Here is a 21,345-nt window from a genome sequence, read left to right on the forward strand (position 1 = left end):
TTTTTTTTTGTGAACTGGTGGCCCAAAGAAAATTACAGATGCCCAAATCCAGACATTACCATATACCTAAGATAGTATGGAGCAAAGCAATTAGAGGACTGACAGTTTCCTTAGATGATGCCAGTTTTCTGAGCTGTCTGAAGAAATTAGGGTGCTACCCCCAGAGGCAGAGCAGAGCTACAAGAAAGCAGTGATTTCACTGGAGCAAAACACAACTGAGACTTGAACTCAGTGTCACCAGGCCCACCAAACATTAGATACCAATTCCAGGGCGTATGTGGCAGATGGTTTTGTTAGCTGCAAGAGAGGCCAGTCTTCGGCTATGAAGCTTCTCCTTCCGCAGCATTTGTGTAGGGGGGAAGCGGTCAAAAAAGTGGGAGATTACATCACTAGGTACAAGATTAATGCTGAGCCTGCTGTAGCTACATCAACACCACCTTCCGAGTGCCATCACCAGGTCCCCAGTGCAGCAAGACACAGACAGGAGGATCAAGAAGAGGCCAAGTGCTCCCTAAATCCATAGCTTCATCTAACAGTTCTACAGTTCTCACTCTTGAGGGAAGGAAGGTCCATGGTGCCCGGCTGGCTTGGTGAGCTCAGTCCCAACCCGTTTAAACTCGTTCAACAAACAACAAACAAACAAACAAAAAACTTTGCACCAAGTTTCTTACAAAAGCAGTATTTTGTGGTGGGTAAGCGTACAGGCTGGGGGAGGGGGAGGGGAAGGGGAGGGGGAGCAGAGCACAGGAAGAAGATGAGTTTCTGAATAGCCTGGACCTTATACTCAGAACCTGTCTTACAGCGAACAAAGAACAGAGATTGAATCGGGTGCCCTAAGTGTGCAGTCTTCCTCCCACTTCCTGGCTCTCTTGTACCTCAGTTTGCTCCGTCATAAAATGGAGCAGAGGTTGGACTGCCTTCTCGAGAGGCGCACAGCCTGATCATGAACTGTAACCTCCAAAACTGAGTCAAAATTCTCCCTCTCCCTCTCCTTCTCCTCCCTCTCCCTCCCTCTCCTCCCATCTCTGTCTCCCTCCCACCCTTGCCGCAGTGTAAGCCAGAGTAAACATGCTTTCCCCCCCATCACCTTTCACCTTATTTTTTGATATGGAGTGTCTCACTGAGCCTGCTTTGGCTGTAGCGACCAGCAAGTCCCAGGGATCCCCATGTCCCTGCCTCCCCAGTGCTGGGATTGCTGGCATTGATGGCTATACCTGGGTAGTTGGGCTCGCAACTCAAGTCCGTAGGTGTGTAGGGTAAGCACTTCACCAATGAGCCATCTCCCCACACTCCCAGACGTTTCCTTACCACAGACAAAGCTGACTGACACACCCACCTTTCTCACCACAAAGCTGATGTTGTGTAGAACCGACTTGGGGCTGCCACTTTGCAACTCCGGGCTAGCAACTCCCTGTGCTGATGGGTTTTGCTCACTGTACAGCTCTGGCCTCTGTTTCTTGAAAATACGCCTTTTGTCATCCTGTGCCTTCGGTGGGTCACTTCTCCTGCTGACTTCTTGTTCCCATGTCAGGGTGGCATTTGCTAAAAGCAAGACAGTGTCTGGGTCTTCTGGTTGGGTGACGTAGGATGGGGGACTCTTAGCTATGAGAATTTTCTAAGATTAAAGAGACAACAGTAAATGGGCAGAGGTCGTCCATTTGCAAGAATCCTCCTGATACATCTAACTTCTAACGACCGCAAATTATAATCTTGGCATTTCTACCTAGGACATCCAGGTCTGACCAGAAGTTATTCCCCCAGGAGTGCTGAAGCAGAAATAGTCCGCTGACTCAAACTATCTGGGACGGGTGTCTTTTAACCCTGAGGCCTGTGTGGGTCACCCACATTGGAGAATGCTGACCCAGCTAGCCTCATCGCCTTCTGCACATCTGCCATGGGGGATGGGCTTCACGGTATGACACTGATACATAGGAAGCCAAGGTCTCTTTGTCCTCTTCCCCACTCAGCTCAACAAACGCTTGCACGTTACTAAACGGTACAAAGTGGAAACGCACTCATCAGTAAGGCATGGCTCCTGACCGTGAGAAAACTGTTTGTGAGGACATGAGCAGATCAGTGCGGCGAAGTGTGACAAGGACACAATACTGTAATGGCCGGAGAGGGGACACACGCTTCCCCTTCCTGGAGGTCCATGTGTTTGGTGCCTGAGCTGAGTCTGTGCAGGCGCCACACAGACAAAGGAGAGGGAGAGGAGAGAGCAGGAAACGTGGGTGGCTGCCACATGGCAGACAAGGACTCAAGCAAAGCATGGTGGGTAGGCATGCGGGGGGGGGGGAAGGGGGCGTATTTCCGGTAGGCGTGTGGGGGAGGGGTATGTCCGGTAAGTGTGGGGGAGGGGCGTATTTCCGGTAGGCTTGTGGGGGAGGGGGTATTTCTGGTAGGCGTGTGGGGCGGGTGTATCTGGTAGGTGGGCAGGGCATGAAAGAAACCGCCACAGGATGCAAAGCAAAGGTTGGAGAGCCTGAGGAACCAGCGATGAGGGCTCAGGTGCAGTCCCGGAAGAGGCAGGAGTTCACAGATCCCAGCGGGTGAGTGCGGGCCTGGATGCCAATAATTTAGCATCTCTTTGGGAACTGAATGTAATAAAGATTTGAAGGCAGCTTGGGAAATGGAGAGCTGGTCTATAAATCACTGTGGGTTCAGAGGACAAATGATGGAGACCTTAATGAAGGTGGTGGGACAGCGTGGAGGCTGGGGACTCATGAAATAACACTCTTCCTTGAGTCCCCAACACCTTTCCTTGTTGAGAGCAAGGAGATACAGAGTGAATGAAGCATTGTGGGTTCCTGTATCTGTAAGTGGCCAACAGTGTGTCTGCCAGCCAGTCTTACAAGAGGTGCCTCTCCTCACTGAGAAGACAGTAACTAGAGTCTCTGCTGGGCTCTGGACTATTTGGAAGCAAAAAAAAAAAAAAAAAAAAAAAAAATGGGCACAAGAACCCAGGATGCTTGAGATGACTCCAAATTTCACAGGCAACTGAATGTCCTCCTCTTTGCCTTTACCTCAAACCCATCAAATGCCATCCTTACATCTCACTTACATTTGCCCAGCTACACAACTTACTAGAGCACTTGGTCCTATGCCAGAATAAGAGCCCCATAGGATAAAGACTATCCTTCTCTTTTCTCTTTTCATCTCTTATATGCCCAGATCGTCCTTGGTGGCTAAATGAAGACCCTGAGTTGGTGCAAATCACCACACTCATCACAGGACAAACCAGGGGCTGACTCAGTGCAAAGACCGTTCTCACTGCTACAGCATCACGCCTTGGGTGAGCGGTGCAAGTTAGGAACACTTCCTCTGTGAGTAGACTGCCTTGTTTTCCCTCCAGATCAGACCTCCTTCAGAACCTTCCCCAGTCATTTCCCACTCTGCTCACTGACTATCCCAGCTTCATGCCCACGCAGGCACAGCCCTCCAGTAGACATGAACAGCATCCCCTGCCCCGCCCCCCCCCAGAAATGAACTCTCTTCCCTACTCACCCAGTGTTAGTTATACCTTCATTCTCCTCAGAGAGACACTGGCTTCGGCCATTGCTTTGACCGAGAAAGGCAAGATTGCAATTGAAAACTTCATTACATTAAACATGGCCATCACACTAAATGCCTGAAGAAGGAAAGAGAGGATGGAGGGTTTAGGACTGCAAGTTGCTTTGGCTCCAAGCTGCTCTATCCATGGGGGGGTTATACTTACTAACACAAGAAACAGTGGCACAGTTGGGATTCACAGAGGAAGGCTTTTTCATTTCATGGCTCAGAAACCATGGGTTGGCAATGTGGCGGCAGTGGCTTTGTAATCTATCTTGCTTTGGGAATTTTCACACAAATGGTGGGAAATGTTATAGCCTTGTCTGTGGATTCAGAAGGGAGAATATCCCCTAACTGAGCAACTTTGTACATATCCACCCATACTGTGCCTTTATTCAGACCAGGACTGCTCATTCAGAGCCCCGTGCACATTTGATGAACTCATTTTCTGCTATAGGCCAGACTGTGGCATCTGACCCTCTGGGGCCACAGCATCTTTCTCCAAAGTCACTGGCTGTAGGGGTTTTCCCTCTGAACCCTATCCAGTATGGCATCTCTGGATACTGGAGAGCCTCACTGAAGCATCTTTTCATGTCTGACTTTAACCATCAGCCTCTTTCTATTTAAGAAATTAATTATACATCTTCCTCCAGCAAATCCCAAGTGATGTCTGCTGCTGAACAAGCTGTGTGGATAGGCCCCAAGTTTGAGCTAATTGTACATTACTAAGAGGATAACAATGGATAATCTCATCACATCTTGTCCTAACTCTCTAAATTAAGAACCACCTTCTCTCTCTCTCTCTCTCTCTCTCTCTCTCTCTCTCTCACTCTCTCTCTCACACACACAGAGACACACATGCACAGAGAGAGAGAGAGAGAGAGAGAGAGAGAGAGAGAGAGAGAGAGAGAGAGAGAGAGAGAGAGAGAGAGAGAGACCTAGATTTCAACTCAACAGACATAACGCACAGGCTACCTGGTGAACCCGGAAGCCAACCTCAGGTGCCTTGACTCTAGCAGAGGATTCCTAATCCAGAAATCTGTTTTGGACCTTGCTTTCTTCTAAACTGTTATGTCAGAAAAATTAACGTCATTTCATTTCGAATTCCTTTGTTTGATGTAATAGAACTAGAGAGGAGTGCACGCACAATTCTTTGGGACCATCAAAAGCAATCACAATGACTGAGCAGTGTTCTACTCAGATAGGACACTATTGCCACTCATTCTGGCTTTGGGTTCATGGCTAGGACCGAAGCCTTACAGTCTGAGAAGCCTGAAAATGAAGCCGCCCCTCTCACATACAGAAATGATGCGTGTGTTAACGGAATTATCAGAGGATGGCCCAGCAAAAGCATCTGCTTCTCATTATTACCTCCCCCTCAAGTCCCTGCTTTGTGTGCTGTGTTTCCTCCATGAACTTAGCTACACTTGATCCTTACCCACACACTTCTCCCTTGCTTTTGCTGACTTTCCTCCAGCTGTTTGTTATGCAAACATTACCATAGCTGGGCTTTTCTTCCATGAAATCCAAGAGGCATTTTCTCTCCAGCTCAACATTTCTTTGTCTTTGACTGTGCCGTTCCCTTGTCAAAAGCTCCCATGCCTTGCACTCATCCCACTTGCCCTCAGAGGCTTCAGCCCACACCCATCTGGCCTGGGTGAGAGCCGGCAATGGAGAGCACGTAAGCCCCCACCCACCCCACGATTCCCTGGACCTTGTGCAAAACTACTCATTCCTCCTCCTAGCTACACCGATGGGAACTAATACCAGGCTGCTTAATGATAATGAAACCATGATCAGGTACGGCCAATGGTCTGTCACAAGTCATAGCTGGGAAGTAGAAGAGTCAAGATTTAAACAGGCTAGATCCAGTTCTCAAGATCGGAGGAACCCTAACTCCAACCTCAGCCTGATTGCTCTGAGTTCTCCCTAACGTTCCCTGTTTGTAGCACACACCACAGGAGGAAAAACATCTAAGTGCTCACAAGGGTTCCTGGGTTGTTTTCCCTCGCTAAACTGTGTTCCACTGTTAAAAGCCACCCCTGATCTGCAAGGACACAGTAAGAACAGCAGACAGGCTCTCCTAAGTGTATTGTCAGCTCACGCACTCATATACAAACTAGATCAGAGTCAACTGAGGTGTAACCTATAATGCCCAAGGCCCCGGGCTCAAACCCTAATTAATTAGTCCAGTGAAATGTCCCAGCATCATTTGGTAAATGGGAACTGGGGGCTCCAATGCCATGCATGACAAAGTTGCCAAGGGGCGTCTCACCTGGGGCTTGCCAAGGATAGGGGGCAAAGGTGGCCTGACCTAGACAAAGCTCTTACCACAGGGGCAGTAAGCTTGCGTTTCAGGAAGATATGGCAAGTGAAAGTTGACACGATGGCTATGGTGGACACAATGGGGGCCAGGGCTGAGTTTCCACTTTGGACATATCCAGCCTTTTTCAGTAAATTTTTCTCTCTCTTCCTTATATCTGCAAAAGAGAAGGCAATCAGTGGTGATCTTATTTTGCATGCCAAATCCTAACATTAAGAAATATATTCTTCCCAGGCTGGGGAAAAAAAAGGCTCAGCAGGTAAAATGTTTGCCACACAAGTGTAAAGACCAGAATTTGGGTCCCCAGAACCCACATAGAGTCTACACAGGAAGGGACACTAACTGACATCCCATCACTCAGAAGGCAGGGCAGTGAATCCCTGGAGCAAGCTAACCAGCTAGACTAGCCAGAGTAGCGAGTTCCAGGTTTAGTGAGAGACCTGCCTCAATGGATATGGTGAAGAGAGATCAAGGAAGACACCACCAAATGTCAGCTTTGGACCTCCACATACATGCACCCATACATATAGATGCATAAACAGGTACACACACACACACACACACACATACACACATATACACACACACTCAAAAGGAAGAAAGATCCTATAGGCTCATATGTGTGAATGCTTGGCATCCAGTTAGTGGAACTGTTTGAGAAGGATTAGGAGGTGTGGCCTTGTCGGAGTAGATGTGACCTTATTGGAGAAGGTGTGTCACTGTGGGTGGGCTTTGAGGTTTCAGAAACCCATGCCAGGCCCAGTCTTACCCATCCCCTCCCTGTTGTCTGCAGATCAGGATGTGAACTCTCCACTACTGCTCCAGCACCATACCTGCCAGCCTACTCCCATGATGACTTGAAGCTGTAAGCAGGTTCCCAATTACAATGTCTCTCCTAAGAGTTTCCTTCACAGCAATAGACTAGTGTATAATGCAATGAAAAGACATGAATTATTTCTGCCTGGTTCTCCTCCAAATAAGGGCGAAATGAAAACTATCCAAACCCCAGGACACAAACTGAGCAGCACTAGGCTCTCAGCACTCCTGCAAGTTGATGGTTTCCAAGGCCCCTCCCAGCCCTGAGACTCTATTGCCTTTCACCTCAAGAACCCACAGTGTCCACACCTTTGCTCCTACTAAGAGACTTCCCCTTAAGCCCTCACCGCCAAGCTTCTCCCAGGGCCTCTGGTACTCTCCCCATTCTACCTTACATAATTGTCGATCGACCATTCAGGGGTTGAATTTGGTGTCTACTATACAACAGGTGCTGTGCCTGGGGCTGGGGACACAGAGCAAGCAGGGTTGCAGTAAAGAAGATAAGCAATAAAGAAAAATAGAAATAAATGCCTGTAATTCCACCATGTGGGAGGCTGAGGCAAAAGGGTCTTAGCTTAGAGGCCACCATGGGCTTCGATGCTAGTTCTGGGCTAGCCTGAAACACTGTTGATAATAAAGCTTGAGTATAATAATTTAAAATTGTGTTGGATGATCAGAAAGAAATAGCCAGGGCTAAGGTGACACTGGCACAGTGTAAGCACACTTGGAACACTGGTCCAGGTGGCCTCTGGAAGTCAGTGATGGCAAGAGACCCAAGGTCAACACAAAGCCAAGAGGGAACATCTAACAGGAAGCGACAGGACAAGGAGCCTGAAGCTTGAAGGAGCCTGGCATGATGCCCTGAAGCTAACCGAGGTCCTCAGGGCTGGAGTAAAGTCACCAAAGGTCACAGGAAGATGAGGCCACCAGACTCCAGGTCTACTGAGCCAACAAAGGAGTTTGGATTCCACTAGGAACATATAAATTTGATCTAAGTGAGGTAAGGAACTAGTGAGGAATTTCCCGCAGGCGAGAGGCAGTGACTGCTACTTTAAAAGGTTTCTGCGGAGCAAGATGGGTGACTGCTGGGGGTGAGAGGTGGCTGCTGTTGCTTCTGCTCCTGTGTGGCCTCTAAGTGGAGACTGGCTTGGACCAGGATGCTGATGGAATGGAGATGGGCTCTGGGTATGTCTGGAGCCAACAAACACAGGGCTTTTTCCGAGCTTAACACTACAGTCCTCCCTGAACCTTTGCAGTGGAAACCCTTTTCCTAGCCATTTGGGCAGCTCCTGTGGTCTGCAAAGAGTAGGAATTTGTAATCATTGAACCTAACTGACCTGAGCTATACTGAATTGGGTTATGTTGAATTAAGCAGAGTGGAATCAGAATTAAATGAAATTGAATTAAGTTCAGAGTGTGAAGGAAACATTTCTGTATCCTCAAAAGCCTACTGAGCTGCTGATGTCCCGGCCAGAGGATCTGCCATCCATGAGCAACAGGTTTTCTCCTGTTTTGGGGGCAAGGTGTGTTTGATGTTATCTTTGGGGTTTTATTCATTTGGTTTTGGTTTTTTGTTGTTTTGGTTGTTGTTGGGGTTTCTTGTTTATCGTTGCTGTTTGAGTTGAGGGGCACAGTGTCTCACTCCACAGCCCAAGCAGCCACAGGCCTTGCAATCCTCCTGCCTGGCCTCTTGAGGCCTGGAAGCAGAGGCCTGCACCAGCACACGGGCTGAAGCAGGTGCTCCAGTTCCTGGAACACAAACACAGCTTCACCCCGAGTTTACACTGGGTAAGTATGAGGGCAGGCCCTGAGATCTGACTGCAGCAGGGCCTCTGGTCCCGGAGTGACTGCCACATCAGGAGTTCTGTAGGGCTCACATTTAGTGGTACAAGGTCTGCAGCCGCTGAAGGACAGCGAGAAGGCCCCCTACATCCCCACGGAGAAGGTTGAACCTGAGCTTTTGGGGAGTTGCCTGCCCTTCTCCAGTGGTCCAGTGCATCCGGAACTGGGTATTTTGGAGTCTGTGTCAGATAGGGAATGACACTTGTGATGAACAAGCCTGTGTGGTATCTGCCTCAAACCAAAGCCGCTGGACATGCAGATGGAGGCTTGGCGGCAGGAGTGGCAGTCCTGCCCTGTGTGAGGGCGAATCCTGCACTTCTCTCAAGAGACCTTGCTTCCCGTGTACTTGGCATTCCTCTCCTAATTCCTGCGGGGCTACCCCTGTCCCCACCGTCAGGGAGCCTGTCTCTTCCATAGACCTCCAGGGTCTTCAGAGAAGGGGAAATCCTGGGTACCCTCTTTCGGCCTTCTATCTAAGGACCAGAAAAGCTATGCTTTCGTTAGAAGAGTCGGGAGGTCCCCAGATCTTTGGAGTGTGGAGAGGGACGCTGCTTAGAGGTGAAGGCCATACGCCCTGCAGATCTTCTTTGCCCTCTCGCGAGCCTTTCCAATGGGTTCTAGTGCCTGACTGGGGCAGGACTGAGTGACATGAGGAAGGGGGCAGAAGGGCGTAGACTTTCCCCAGCTCTGCCCTAAATAAAACAACGGTGCTGGGAAGGAAAAAAAAAGATTTAGATTTGACTGAAATAGGCTTGATGTCACCTGGGGGAGGGCAATCTACAAATGCATCCTCATATCTGCTAATGGTCCATTGTGTCAGTATGATAAAGCCACTAGGAACACGGAGAGATGGGGGGGGGGGCATGTGTGTGTGTGTGTGTGTGTGTGTGTGTGTGTGTGTGTGTGTGTGTGGTGCAGTGTGTGGTGTGGTGTGGGTATGTGTGGTGTGTGTCCGGTATGGTGTGTGTGTGATGTGTGTGTGTAGTCTGTGTGTGGTATGTGTGTAATGTGTATGTGGTATGGTGTGTATGTAGTGTGTGTGTGGTGTGTGTGGTATGGTGTGGGTGTGTGTGTAGTGTGTGTATGGTATGGAATGAGTGTGTGTGTGTGGTGTGTGTGGTGTGGTGTATGTGGTGTGTGGTGTGTGTGGTGTGGTATGGGTGCGTGTGGAGGTATGTATGTGAACATATTCTAAGTCAAGGAAATAGCCTCACATAGCTCCTTTACTGCTCCAATATGTTTGTGGATTATTTTTGTCGAGGGTAACCGGCCAGCATTAGATTTTCTCTGTGCCCCAGAAAACACGAAACCATATGCTGCTCACCCTTGGGTTCATTAGAACAGATGTCTGGATCTATTAAAAAATTGCTACACTCCTTGGAAAAATCCTCTGACCTATAAGAGTACCTTAGGAAGCCCCTCAGCACTCTGCCCTGCCCCCTGCTGCAATGCCTGGCCCTGCAGAACTTTATGAAGCCCTTTAAAAAGCACATTCTACCCATGTGAATGCCTTGCAAAGCAGCTGCTCGCTGCTCATCTTACCATGAATGGTGTTTATAAATGATTTCTCCCAGGCGTACATTTTAATCAGCTTGATGCAGGTCAGAAACTCATTCATTGTCTGAACTCGCTTGTCTGTCACTGAAATTGCTGATCTTCGGAAAGCTGAATTGAGTTTGGCCATAAACATCTGAAATCGAGGTACAAGCAAGTATATTCAGGGAGAATTGCTAAACTGCAGTTAGCCTAACAATCCAGGCATCAGAAGATAGCACCAAACAAAGTTCTAAGGGGACTTGGCTGGGAGGATCAGTCCAGTCCTTCCTCTGCACTGTGGCAGCTGACTTGGCCAGGAGGAAACCACTGGGAATCTGTCAGGTGACAGGATGAAGTGCCAGGATGGAGAGCAGGAAAATAAGAACGTTGGCAAACTGCACGAGCATCCTTCCTCCCCCAGGGTACTCAGATTCAAGTTCTTAATGGATGACATGGGCCAGGTCAAGACAGAACACCTGTGTTCATAGAGGTATGGGCTTTGGGTTCGTACTGCAGAAATGAAGCCCTACACTCAGTTCAGCAAAAGTGCACGTGCTGATCACAAATGTCAAGCATTTTGCATTGTACATCCCTGACTTACCTGGATGGGAATGAATATGATATATATGCAAATCCCAACAAGAGCTGTGGACCCCAGAATGAAAAAGGCATACACTGCACAAACGACCATTAGGATGGGGATGGTGGCTGGCAAGGGACAAAACAAGGCAGCCTCAAACAAGGAATAACTATCACTTGATAGTATATTGAGCACCTAGAAAGAAAACACATGGGTTCAGGCTTGGGACCCTTCTGGAATCCTTCTGATTAGCAAGAAGTGGGGCATACCAAGGGACCAATGAGCTGAGTTTGGTCAGCTGGCATGACTTTGAGGGGCTAGTTTCTTAGACTTGAAGATCCCAAAGAAGAGGGCTGCAAGAAGATAGGGTAGAGTTTGGTGGCCTGCTGAGGCCCTACTTATGTCTTTAGTGACACGGTTCTGGTTTACTCAAGGCAGCAACATGCCCAACTAAAAGACGTCTCCTCTGTGGATTTGGTCCTCCAACCATGTGATCCCTGCACCCAGGAGGCTGCAACAAGAGGATCTTGAGTTTGGGCCAGCTTGGGCTCCACGGTGAGACCGTGTCTCCCTCCAAACCATCAAAGAGGGAAAGGGAGAGAGATGAGGGGAGAGGTGTGTGGGAGGGGAAGAGAAGGAGGAGGAGGAGGAAGAGGAGAAGGAGGAGAAGGAGGAGGAGGAGACCTTTCTGCCTCCTTTGTGCAAAGTGTGTGGCCATGTGACTGTGGCGTTGAAAGTGACATGTAAGCCCAACTATAGAGCCACATTTGGGGAAGAATTTTTAAAGAAAACTAAGCTCAGTCCCAGAAAGATACATTATTTATGTTTTTCTCTCCCTCCTACTGACTTTCTGAAAAGGTTGATGTGGTTGGATCTCTTACAACCATCCTGAGTCATTAGGAGAGGCATGCAATAAGAAAATGATGAAGGAAAGGAAGGCTCTCAAAGCCATCCTCCCCCAAGGCCCAAACTACCTTCTTCCAGACTCCTTTCAGATAAAGTGGGATAAATTCCTTTTATTTGCTTTCTTTTTTTAAGACACAGTCTTGGGTGTACCAGGCTGACCTCAGATTTGTAGTGTGGCTAAGGATGACCTTGAATTTCTGATCCTCCCGCCTCTACTTCTGAGTGCTGGAATTGCAGGCAGCAAGCACCACACCTGGCCCATGTGGTGCTGGGATGGAGCCCAGGGCTCTGCACAGGCTTGGCCAGCACTCTGCTAACGGAGCCCCGCCCCCAGCCCTTGTAGAATCTATTCATAATTGACATTAAGATGATTGGAATACACTGAAGGAGCAACTGGGAAGGAGAAGCAAGTCCTTCCACCAAATATCATGTGGGGTTTCCTTGACTGGGGAGTTTTTCCTTGAATAAGCAGCAAAGATTTTATTACTAAAGATTAAGGGCTTAAGAAAATGTCAGCTCTGAAGGAGACTGCACATGGTTCTATATCTTTGGCACCAGAGATCTTACACAATTAGAATATTTTCCCCCTGAAGGGAGCAAGTTCTCACTACACAGCCCAGGCTAGTCTCAATTTTCCATTGCTTCTTCCTCCGTCTCCTGAGTACTAGGATTACACCATACACAATTCTTAGCTTTGCCCATCAGTTTGACCAAATACCTGTAGTGTGCCCTATACTGTGTTATTGTCCTCACTGTAATGGAAGGGGTTGAATGGTGTCACCCTGGAGCTCTGTGCCCGCTTTTCAAGTTCTGGAGCTCAGACGCCAGCCCTCCTCCTCCTGACTTCTCCTTGCGCTTCTACACCCTTGCTTGGCAGGGGAGGTGGTGTGGTGGACAGGATATGAACGGGCAGAAAGGATTCGGGTACTCCACCCAGGAACACACCCACAGAACAGGGCCAATCTTCCGGGCGTTACCTCCTTCTCCAGCTCTGCTTACCTCGCCTGCAGAGATGTGAGTCAATGTCTTAAAGGACAGCAGGTTTTCGAAAACCAGCGTGGAGAGGGCCACCTTCAATCGGATCGCTGTGCGGTAATTTATGGCCCAGGCAAGGGCCCAAAAGAGGACTTTGGTAAACTCGGTGACAAAAAGGGCCAGGCACAAGCAAATACCAACCCCGATGTGTCCAGAGGAAATGCTGGTAATATGCTGAAGGATTTGGTGGATGAGAACTGTCTGTAAAATAGCATGGAGGAGACAAGGGAGGGTGGCTGGTTGGGGCTCCCTGCATACGGAGGTCCTCTAATGACAGCAAGCTGGCTTTACAGGCAGACTTTTTCACTACTTTCAGCAGTGGTGGCTGCACTTGACAAGGACTGGCTTTATGAAAATCCACCTTCAAGGAACACGGAGATAAAGGCAATGCACTAAAGCCACCAACTCCTAGAGAAAGTGACTAAGGACGTGTTTTGTCTAGCTGGGCAACTGGGAGACAATTCAGAAGAGTCAGCCCCACTCACCGGCCCTAAGGCTGCCATGACGATGCACAGAACATTGGCCACAACATCCATCAGCACACGGGTCCTCTGGAATTTCCAGACCACGCGGCCCAGAGAGGCCCGCTCAGGCCCTACCCTCTGTATTTCTTCATCCCAAAGAATCTGAAATCTGCAAAGAAAGAAAGGGAAGGGAAAAAGGACAGAAGTCCATGTCACCTATCGTCTGGAACTGCTTTGGTGGGCAAACTCTTGCAAAGCTGGATAGCACTGCCCTTGTCCCGGTCACTGGTGCCTTTGGGCAAGCAGCATTCATTCTTTCTTCTTCCTCAGCACAGGTAAGTAGTGGCTGGAGGGGAAGGAGGCAGTCCCTGGACAGAGCTGCTGATAATATCTGCACTAGGTACCACCCCAAGTCTTTCCTTCCTCAGCTTCTGGCTCCAACACCGCTAATATAAGCATAAGAAGATGGGAGCTATAGAGAGCTAAAAGTCCTCTTTGGGGGCAAAGAGTCTGTTCTTTTAGCAAGGTATGGTGGTGTGTACCTATAATCCAAGTACTCTGGAGGCTAAGACAGGAGAATTTGAAGTTTTAATCTAGACCTCATCTCAAGGAAACAAAAAAGACTGTCCATTTCCAAGATTTGAAGGGGAATCCTGCACAACAGGCCTATGGCACATGAAGCTAAGGACGCTAGGAGGCAAGGCCGAGCAGACTCCCATGGGACTTCAAGGGCCTCGGGAGGGCACTTAGGTTGTGCCAGGCCCTGCCTGCAAGGAAAACAACTGCAGGTCTTTAGGCCAATGAGATGAAATAATTTGCACATCTGAAAGATTACTTGGTGACTGCCAGTGTGATTAGTTGTGGGTACTCACTGAGGCACAGAGCTGGAAAGTTAAAAGGGGTTCAGGACAGGCGGCTAGGGGATGACAACAAGGCTCGGTGCATTAGACTTGGGAGGGAAGGAGAACGGAGCCCGAGAGTAGAGCCCAGTTCCTCAGGCTTAGCAACTGAGAGAGGGGAGAGGGGAGAGGAAGAGAGAAAGTATCATGAGGTTGGGGCTGAGGGTCAATAATGCAACTTTAAACTCCTACCTAGCTTGTGTGAAGCTACATGTGTTCAACATACAGGCAAAAAAAGGAAACAAAGAAGGAAGGGAGGGAGGGAGGGAGGGAGGGAGGGAGAGGAAGGAAGGAAAGAAGGAAGGGAGGAAGGAAGGAAAAGAAAGAGAAGGGAAGAGAGAGAGGAAGAAAGAAACAAAGGAAGGAAGAAAGAAAAGAAAAGAAAGAAAGAAAGAAAGAAAGAAAGAAAGAAAGAAAGAAAGAAAGGAAGGAAGGGAAATCCTACATTCATACAAACTCAAATGAAACTCCCTGCACTTTAGATATTGAAACATGGGAGGCATCCAGCTGCTGATGCTGCACCTCTGGAATTCAGATTCTAGAAGAAAAGGCCTGGGATAAAACTGAGCACATCACTAAACAGTCAGCATTTACTTGGTGCTTGCTCTCCTGGCCTGAGTGAAATCAGCTGAGAAAAAAAAGGGGCAGCTGATGTTGGGCAGGAAACAACAATAAAATAAAATAAAAGCCCTAATTGGAAACACTAGCTAGAAAGCTAGAAGGAAAATCCATCACAACAAAGACACTGGTATAGCCCCCTCAAAACTCCCTGGAAACCTTTTCAAGACTGTAGAGAAATTAACAGTAGTTGAGATTTCTTCAGGGCAGGGGTAAGAGGCTGGGCAATTCTTCCCCTAGAAGCAACTTCGAGACTGTAACTTGCACTCAGTCCCTTTAGCATAAACTCCAGGATGTTTCTTTCATATTTGGGACCATGTGGCCAAGGTTAGGGCCATCTCTAGGACAAAGAAAGGTAGCAGTTTTGAGGACTTTGCTTGGTCAAGACATTATAGGTCCTCGGAACCAATTTCAATGCAATTATCACAAAGAATGAAGTTTGGGACTGGAGAGATGGTTACAGGTAAGAACACGTGTGGCTCTTGTGGAGGACTTGGGTTTGATTCTCAGCATCCATGTGGCAGCTCACAAAAATTTGTAACTCCCCTTCCAGGGGATATAGCACTCTCCTCTGACAGCAAGCTCATGCATGATGCTCGGACACACATGCAGACAAAACACTCACGCACATTAAAGACAAAGAATGAACGAGGCTGGTGTCTTTGTGCAGATGTGAACCAGTCTTCATCATTTTCAACTGAAAAGAACAAGGTGGCAGCCACACAGTATGCCCAGTTTTTATAAAGACTTATTTATTTTATGTGTGCACACCTGAAGAGGGAATTGGCTCCCACGTAGTTATAAATAGTTGTGGGTGCTGGCTGGACCTTAGTGTTCTTAACCACTGAGCCACCTCTCCAGCTCCATGTTCTATGTTTTAACTTCACCATAAAAAGCATAACCTGGACTGAGTATGGTGGTGCACGCCTTTAATCTTACCACTTGGGAGGCAGAGGTAAGTGAATCTCTGAATTCTAGACCAGCCTGGTCTGCATAGTGAGTCCCAGACCATCCAAGACTACACCCTCTCTCTCTCTCTGTCTCTCTGTCTCTGTCTCTCTCTCTCTGTCTCTCTCTCCCCTCTCTCTCTCTCTCACCTCTCTCACGCATACACACACACACACACACACACACACACACACACACACACGGTGGCCTGTAAGTGGGAAAACATATGAGGCATTTTCTGCAAACAATAGCAGCACAGGTTACAGTGCTACATGCTAACCGTATCTGCCTCTTATATGGGAACAGAAGCATGGTAGGGAATCATCTTACTGCTTACACAGTGCTAAACTACAACTAACATCAATTAGTTGGGAACAGTGGTACATTTACAAGTCATAATTGACTAATATTGGCAGTTTGCAATACAGACATACAATGATAATACTTTAAAAATAAATAAAACCAGGAATGATGCTTAGGGCTTCATGCGGGTGTCCAGATGGGTCCCAAACAGCACAGACTGTCCACAGTGCTGCTCCCACAGTCCCCAACCTCACACTAGAGCCCTCTATGTCCTTTCTACCCAACAATACTTTCCCCAGAGACTGGGCCAAGAAGTGCAGGCAGTTCAACCCACATCTCAATGAACAGCTATTGAAAAGAGTCAATACAGGGGAACACAGAAACAAGTAAAAGAACTCTTGAGACCCCTTGCTTACAAAGCCGCCCCCTTGATGACCCTGGTACCTCCTGGCATTGATGTCAGATGAGTCATATGGTGATAGCGGGGGCAGGGTGTCCACAGTCAGTGTGTGCTTGTAACTTTGAATCATCATGGGCGTGAGCCAGGAAAATGTGGCAAAGGACAGCAGGCCAGCATCATCCACAGGATTGGGTGCCAACCTAGAGCAAATAGTATTCTCACGTTCCTGGGGGCCAGGCTCACTGCCCTAGTACCCAGGCTTGTATTTCTAACCACAGTAGTAATCACAGTCATGTGTGGGCTTGCCTTCATCAGCCCATTGGGTAGTTGTTGGTCTAGCTTACCCCAGCTCAGGAGAACAGACATTCAGGAAACTCGCAGGTCAGCTGTTAAGCACAGCCAATATTCAAAACTGAGTAACATACATTTAAGGAAACCAGACCCAAAACTTAGCACCACCTAATTATTTTACTATTTTTGATTATAATTTTAATATATTCATTAGATTACAAGTCAAAAACTACAGAATGTTGCATTAATTTGGGGGTCATGCTGCATGGGGTCTATACTGATTGTTCTAATTTTCACAAACATGCTGTTGGAGTGAGCGTTTGCATCACTGTCCCTGTCCTCTTAAGTTCCTCACATTAGTTTACCATCTTTGTGGTGGGGATGTCCAGGAGTGGGGAACCACTGTACGTCTCTCCAACTTCTCCTTCAGTGATGTTATGCTGGTAGCCAGGGTGTGGTACTTACATCGTAAAAATTGAAAAATACATGGAATGAATATGGTCAAAATGGAGTATGTGTATGACAGAGAGGAGAGAGACCGTCAAGACTAAATAAAATCTGAGACATGCTACAAGACCAAGAGATGCCACTTGGATCTCTATTACTCAGAAAAGACAGCAATCTTTAGTGTTGTGGTAAATGTTATATAAAATAATATATCAAATTATTGAGCATATGTGCTTGGAAGTCAGGCTGCCTGAGACACTATGGTAGAGTGTAAAATGACCCACTCTCTGGCTCTGTGCTGCAGGCCCTTAGTGTGGTCTTGCAGCTCATGTCAGCAGAAGTTGGAGTCTATTTCCCTCACGTTGAATCTGAGATGTCCTGCAGCTCTCTTTGGTGGGCAGAACACAGCAAAAGTTGTGTGCTGCTGTGAGTGTGAGTCTAAAGGCGTCCTGCCTGCATCCACCCATTCTCTTGGAAGTCCACTGGAGAGTTTGTGACCAAATGGCCCAGTTGTCTCTATTGTTCCAGTCAACGGTTGGCCAACCCTCAGAAGCACACATGAGAGGAGTTTCAGTGAGGATCCAGTGATGATGGTGTACCAGAAACCAAAGACTTTGAACCAGACTTGTTGCAATGGACATTTTCTAGTAAAGCTGATTTAATGAAAGGGTGCACTGTATTACACACTGCTCCCAATGCCACCAGGATGAATGAAGAGGTGCTGAAGAGACAGGAAAGGAGGAGAAACAAAGAGGCTTTTTGTTTGTTTGTTTGTTTGTTTGTGGTTTTTTTCTTGTTTTTCTTTGCTTGCTTGCTTTGGTTTGGTTTGGTTTGGTTTGATTTTTTAAAATTTTCTTTCAGGAGAAGGGTTCCCCAGGAGTGAAGGGAGGATATGGGGGGCCAGAGGGTGAGCAGAATAAGGATGCATGGTGTGGAATTCCCTAAGAATCAATAAATAAATTATATTAGATAAATAATAAAAAACAAAAAATGAAGGCTGTGATATCCTGGCCCACAACTCCAGCAGAAGACTTCCACTGCATCTGAGACCACACCAGTACTACAGAGAGAGGACAGAAGAGAAGAGGGAGACTGGAAAAGTCCTGTCTACCACAGGGGAATAGCAGGAAAGAGAGAGGGAAAACAGAGAGCAGAAAGAGATCATTAGTGGGCGGGGTCTTTCTTTTAAAGGGGTCCTTTGCACCTGTGTGCACACTACAAAATCATGGAATCCTGGGCTGACCAGGGTTCCATGCCTGAGTGCATTCTGCTAGGTGACAGGGGAAGGCCAGCATAACGCCTGAATCCTTACATACAGAACACCAAATAGATTGGTTCAGAAAAGAAAGTCCCCCTGCCACATAGTAATCAAAACACTAAATATACAGAACAAAGAAAGAATACCAAAAGTTGCAAGGTGAAAAGTCCAAGTAACATATAAAGGTAGACTTATTAGAATCATACCCAACTTCTCAATGGAGACTTTAAAATCAGAAGGGCCTGGACAGATGACTTGCAGACTCTAAGAAGCCACAGATGTCCACACTACTATACCCAGCAAAACTTTCAATTACCATAGATGGAGAAAACAAGATATGCCATGACATAATCAAAACAGTATCTATCCAAACATCTAGCCATACAGAAAGTATTAAAAGGAAAACTCCAATGCAATGATGTTAACTATACCCAAGAAAGCACAATAAATATTTTCATGCAAGAAAAACCTAAAGAAGGGACACGTAAGTCTTCATGCGCATGCACACACAGATACACACACACAAGCTACCAACAACAACAAGATAACAGGAATTAACAATCATTGATCATTAATAGCTCTCAATATAAATGTACTCAATTCCCCAATAAGAAGACAAAAAATGGATATGAAAACAGGATCCAGCATCAAAGATAGGCATTACCTCAGAGTAAAGGGTTAGAAATAGATTTTCCAAGCAAATGGACCCAAGAAGCAAGCTGGTGTGGCTATTCTAATATCTACCAAAATAGACTTCCAACCAAAATTAATTTTTAAAAAAGAGCAGGAAGGATACTTTATATTCATCAAATAAAAATACACCAAGATGATATCTCAGTTCTGGACACGTATGCCTCAAGCACCAGGGAACCCACATTTGTATACGAAACAACAGTAGAGCTTAAATCATCTGTCAAATCCTACACATTAGTAGTGAGAGACTTCAACACCCTACTCGCCAATGGACAGGCCATCCAGATAGAAACTAAACAGAAAAATAATGAAACTAACATGTTATGACTCAAATGAGCCTAATATATTTAGGGAACATTTCACTCAAACACAAAACAATATTCCTTCTTCTCAGCACCTCATGGAACCTTCTACAAAGCTAACCACATATTTAGTTCAAAGCAAGTCTCAACAGATACAAGAAAATTGAAATATCACCCTGTATCCTATCAGATCACCGCAGATTAAAGCTGGATTTCAACAAGAACAGAAACAACAGAAAGTCCACAAACTCATGGAATTGAACAACTCTCTACTGAATGACCACTGGGTCAAGGTAGAAATAAAGAAAAAAAAAATGAAGACTTCCTAGAATTCAATGAAAATGAATGCTCAACATACTCAAACTCATGGGACACAATGGGATCAGTACTAAGGAAAGTTCATAGCACAAAGTGCCTTCATAAAGAAATTATAGTGATCTCATACTAGCAACTTGACAGCTCACCTGAAAGCTCTAAAACAAAAAGAAGAAAACACATCCAAGAGGAATAGATGGCAGGAACTCATCAAACTGAGGGCTGAAATCAAGAAAACAGAAACAAAGAGAACAATACAGAGAATCAATGAAACAAAGAGTTGGTCCTTTTAGAGAATCAAAAAGAGAGATAAACCCTTATCCAAACTAACTAAAAGGTAAAGAGAGAGAATATCCAAATTAACAAAATTAGAAACAAAAAGGGAAAATCACAACAGACACCAAGGAAATCCAAAGAACCATTAGGTCATAATTCAAAAACCTGTACTCTACAAAATTGGAAAATCTAAAAGAAATGAACAAATTTCTTTATAGATACCACTTACCAAAGTTAAATCAAGATCAGATAAACAATTTAAATAGACCTACAGCCCATAATAAAATCAAAGCAGTCATTAAAAGTCTCCCAACCCCCCCAAAAAATAGTTTTAGTGCAGAATTCTACCAGACTCTCAAAGAAAAGCTAATTAATACTCTTTAAATTATCCCACAAAATAGAAACAAGAGGAACATTGACAATTTCCTTTTGAGGTCACAGTAACCCTGATACCCAAACCACACAAAGACTGAACAAAGAAAAATAATTACATAATAACTTTCCTCATGAATATTAATGCAAAAATTCAACAAAAAGCTTGTAAACAAAATCAAAGAATGTGTCAAAAAGATCATTTACCATGATCAAGTAGGCTGCATCCAGAGATGCAAGGATGGTTGAACATATGAAAATTTGTCAATGTAATCCACCATATAAACAAACTGAAAGAAAAACCACATGATCATCTCATTAGATGCTGAAAAAGCCTTTGACAAAATCCAACAGCTCTTCATGATAAAGGTCTCTTCAATATAGTACTTGAAGTTCTAGCTAGAGCAATAAGACAACAAAAGGAGATCAAGGGGATATAAATTGGAAAGGAAGAAGTCAGAAGTATCACTATTCGCAGATGATGTGATAGTATATGTAAGCAACCCCAAAAATTCTACCAGGGAACTCCTACAGCTGATAAACAGCTTCAGTAAAGTGGCTGGACAGAAGATTAATTAAAGAAAATTCGGTAGCCCTCCTACATACAAATTATAATCAGGCAGAGAAAAAAACCAGAGAAATAACACATTTCACAATAACCACAAACAATATGATATCTTGGGGTAACTCTAACCAAGCAAGTGAAAGACCTGTATGGCAAGACCTTCAAGCCTTTGAAGAAAGAACCTGGAGAAGATGGAAAGATGTCCCATGCTCATGCATCACTAGGAGCCAGAGAGGTCAAGCACACTACAAGAAAAACCACAGATTCAACTAACATGGGCTCATGGGGGCTCACAGAGACTGACAGACAACCAGGGAGCCTGCATGGGACTGACCTACTAAGTCCTCTGTATATATGTGACAATTGTGTAGCTTAGTCTTCTTGTGGGACTCCCAATAGTGGCAACAGGAGCTATTTATGACTCTTCTGGTGGCTTTTGGAACCATATTTCTCAGATTGGGTTGCCTTGTCCAGACTTAATACAAGGGGAGGTGCCTAGTCTTACTGCAACTTGATATGCCTTGTTTGGTTGATATCCATGGGAGGCATGCCCTTTTCTGAAGAGAAACAGAAGAGTGAACAGAGGGGGCAGAAGGACAGTAGAGGG

General features: G+C 46.2%; 1 protein-coding gene across 3 annotated transcripts in view; it reads right to left on the bottom strand.

Annotated features, from left to right (window-relative positions):
- Abcc12 (ATP binding cassette subfamily C member 12) overlaps positions 1-21,345 on the bottom strand; it is a 67,929-nt gene that overhangs the window by 39,206 nt on the left and 7,378 nt on the right. For all 3 annotated transcript variants that reach the window (XR_005873061.1, XM_040735353.1, XM_040735352.1), the window contains exons 3-10: positions 16,264-16,419; positions 13,073-13,220; positions 12,552-12,788; positions 10,668-10,841; positions 10,073-10,220; positions 5,881-6,029; positions 3,521-3,628; positions 1,337-1,615 (exon numbers count right to left, since the gene is read on the bottom strand). Coding sequence is in view for 2 of the 3 variants with exons in the window: in XM_040735353.1 (XP_040591287.1) it covers positions 1,337-1,615; positions 3,521-3,628; positions 5,881-6,029; positions 10,073-10,220; positions 10,668-10,841; positions 12,552-12,788; positions 13,073-13,220; positions 16,264-16,419 (1,399 nt within the window). In the remaining variant the exon portion in view is untranslated. The remainder of the gene's footprint in view (positions 1-1,336; positions 1,616-3,520; positions 3,629-5,880; positions 6,030-10,072; positions 10,221-10,667; positions 10,842-12,551; positions 12,789-13,072; positions 13,221-16,263; positions 16,420-21,345) is intronic.

Source organism: Mesocricetus auratus, unplaced genomic scaffold, assembly GCF_017639785.1.
Source record: "Mesocricetus auratus isolate SY011 unplaced genomic scaffold, BCM_Maur_2.0 Super-Scaffold_100045, whole genome shotgun sequence".
Classification (NCBI taxonomy): domain Eukaryota; kingdom Metazoa; phylum Chordata; class Mammalia; order Rodentia; family Cricetidae; genus Mesocricetus; species Mesocricetus auratus.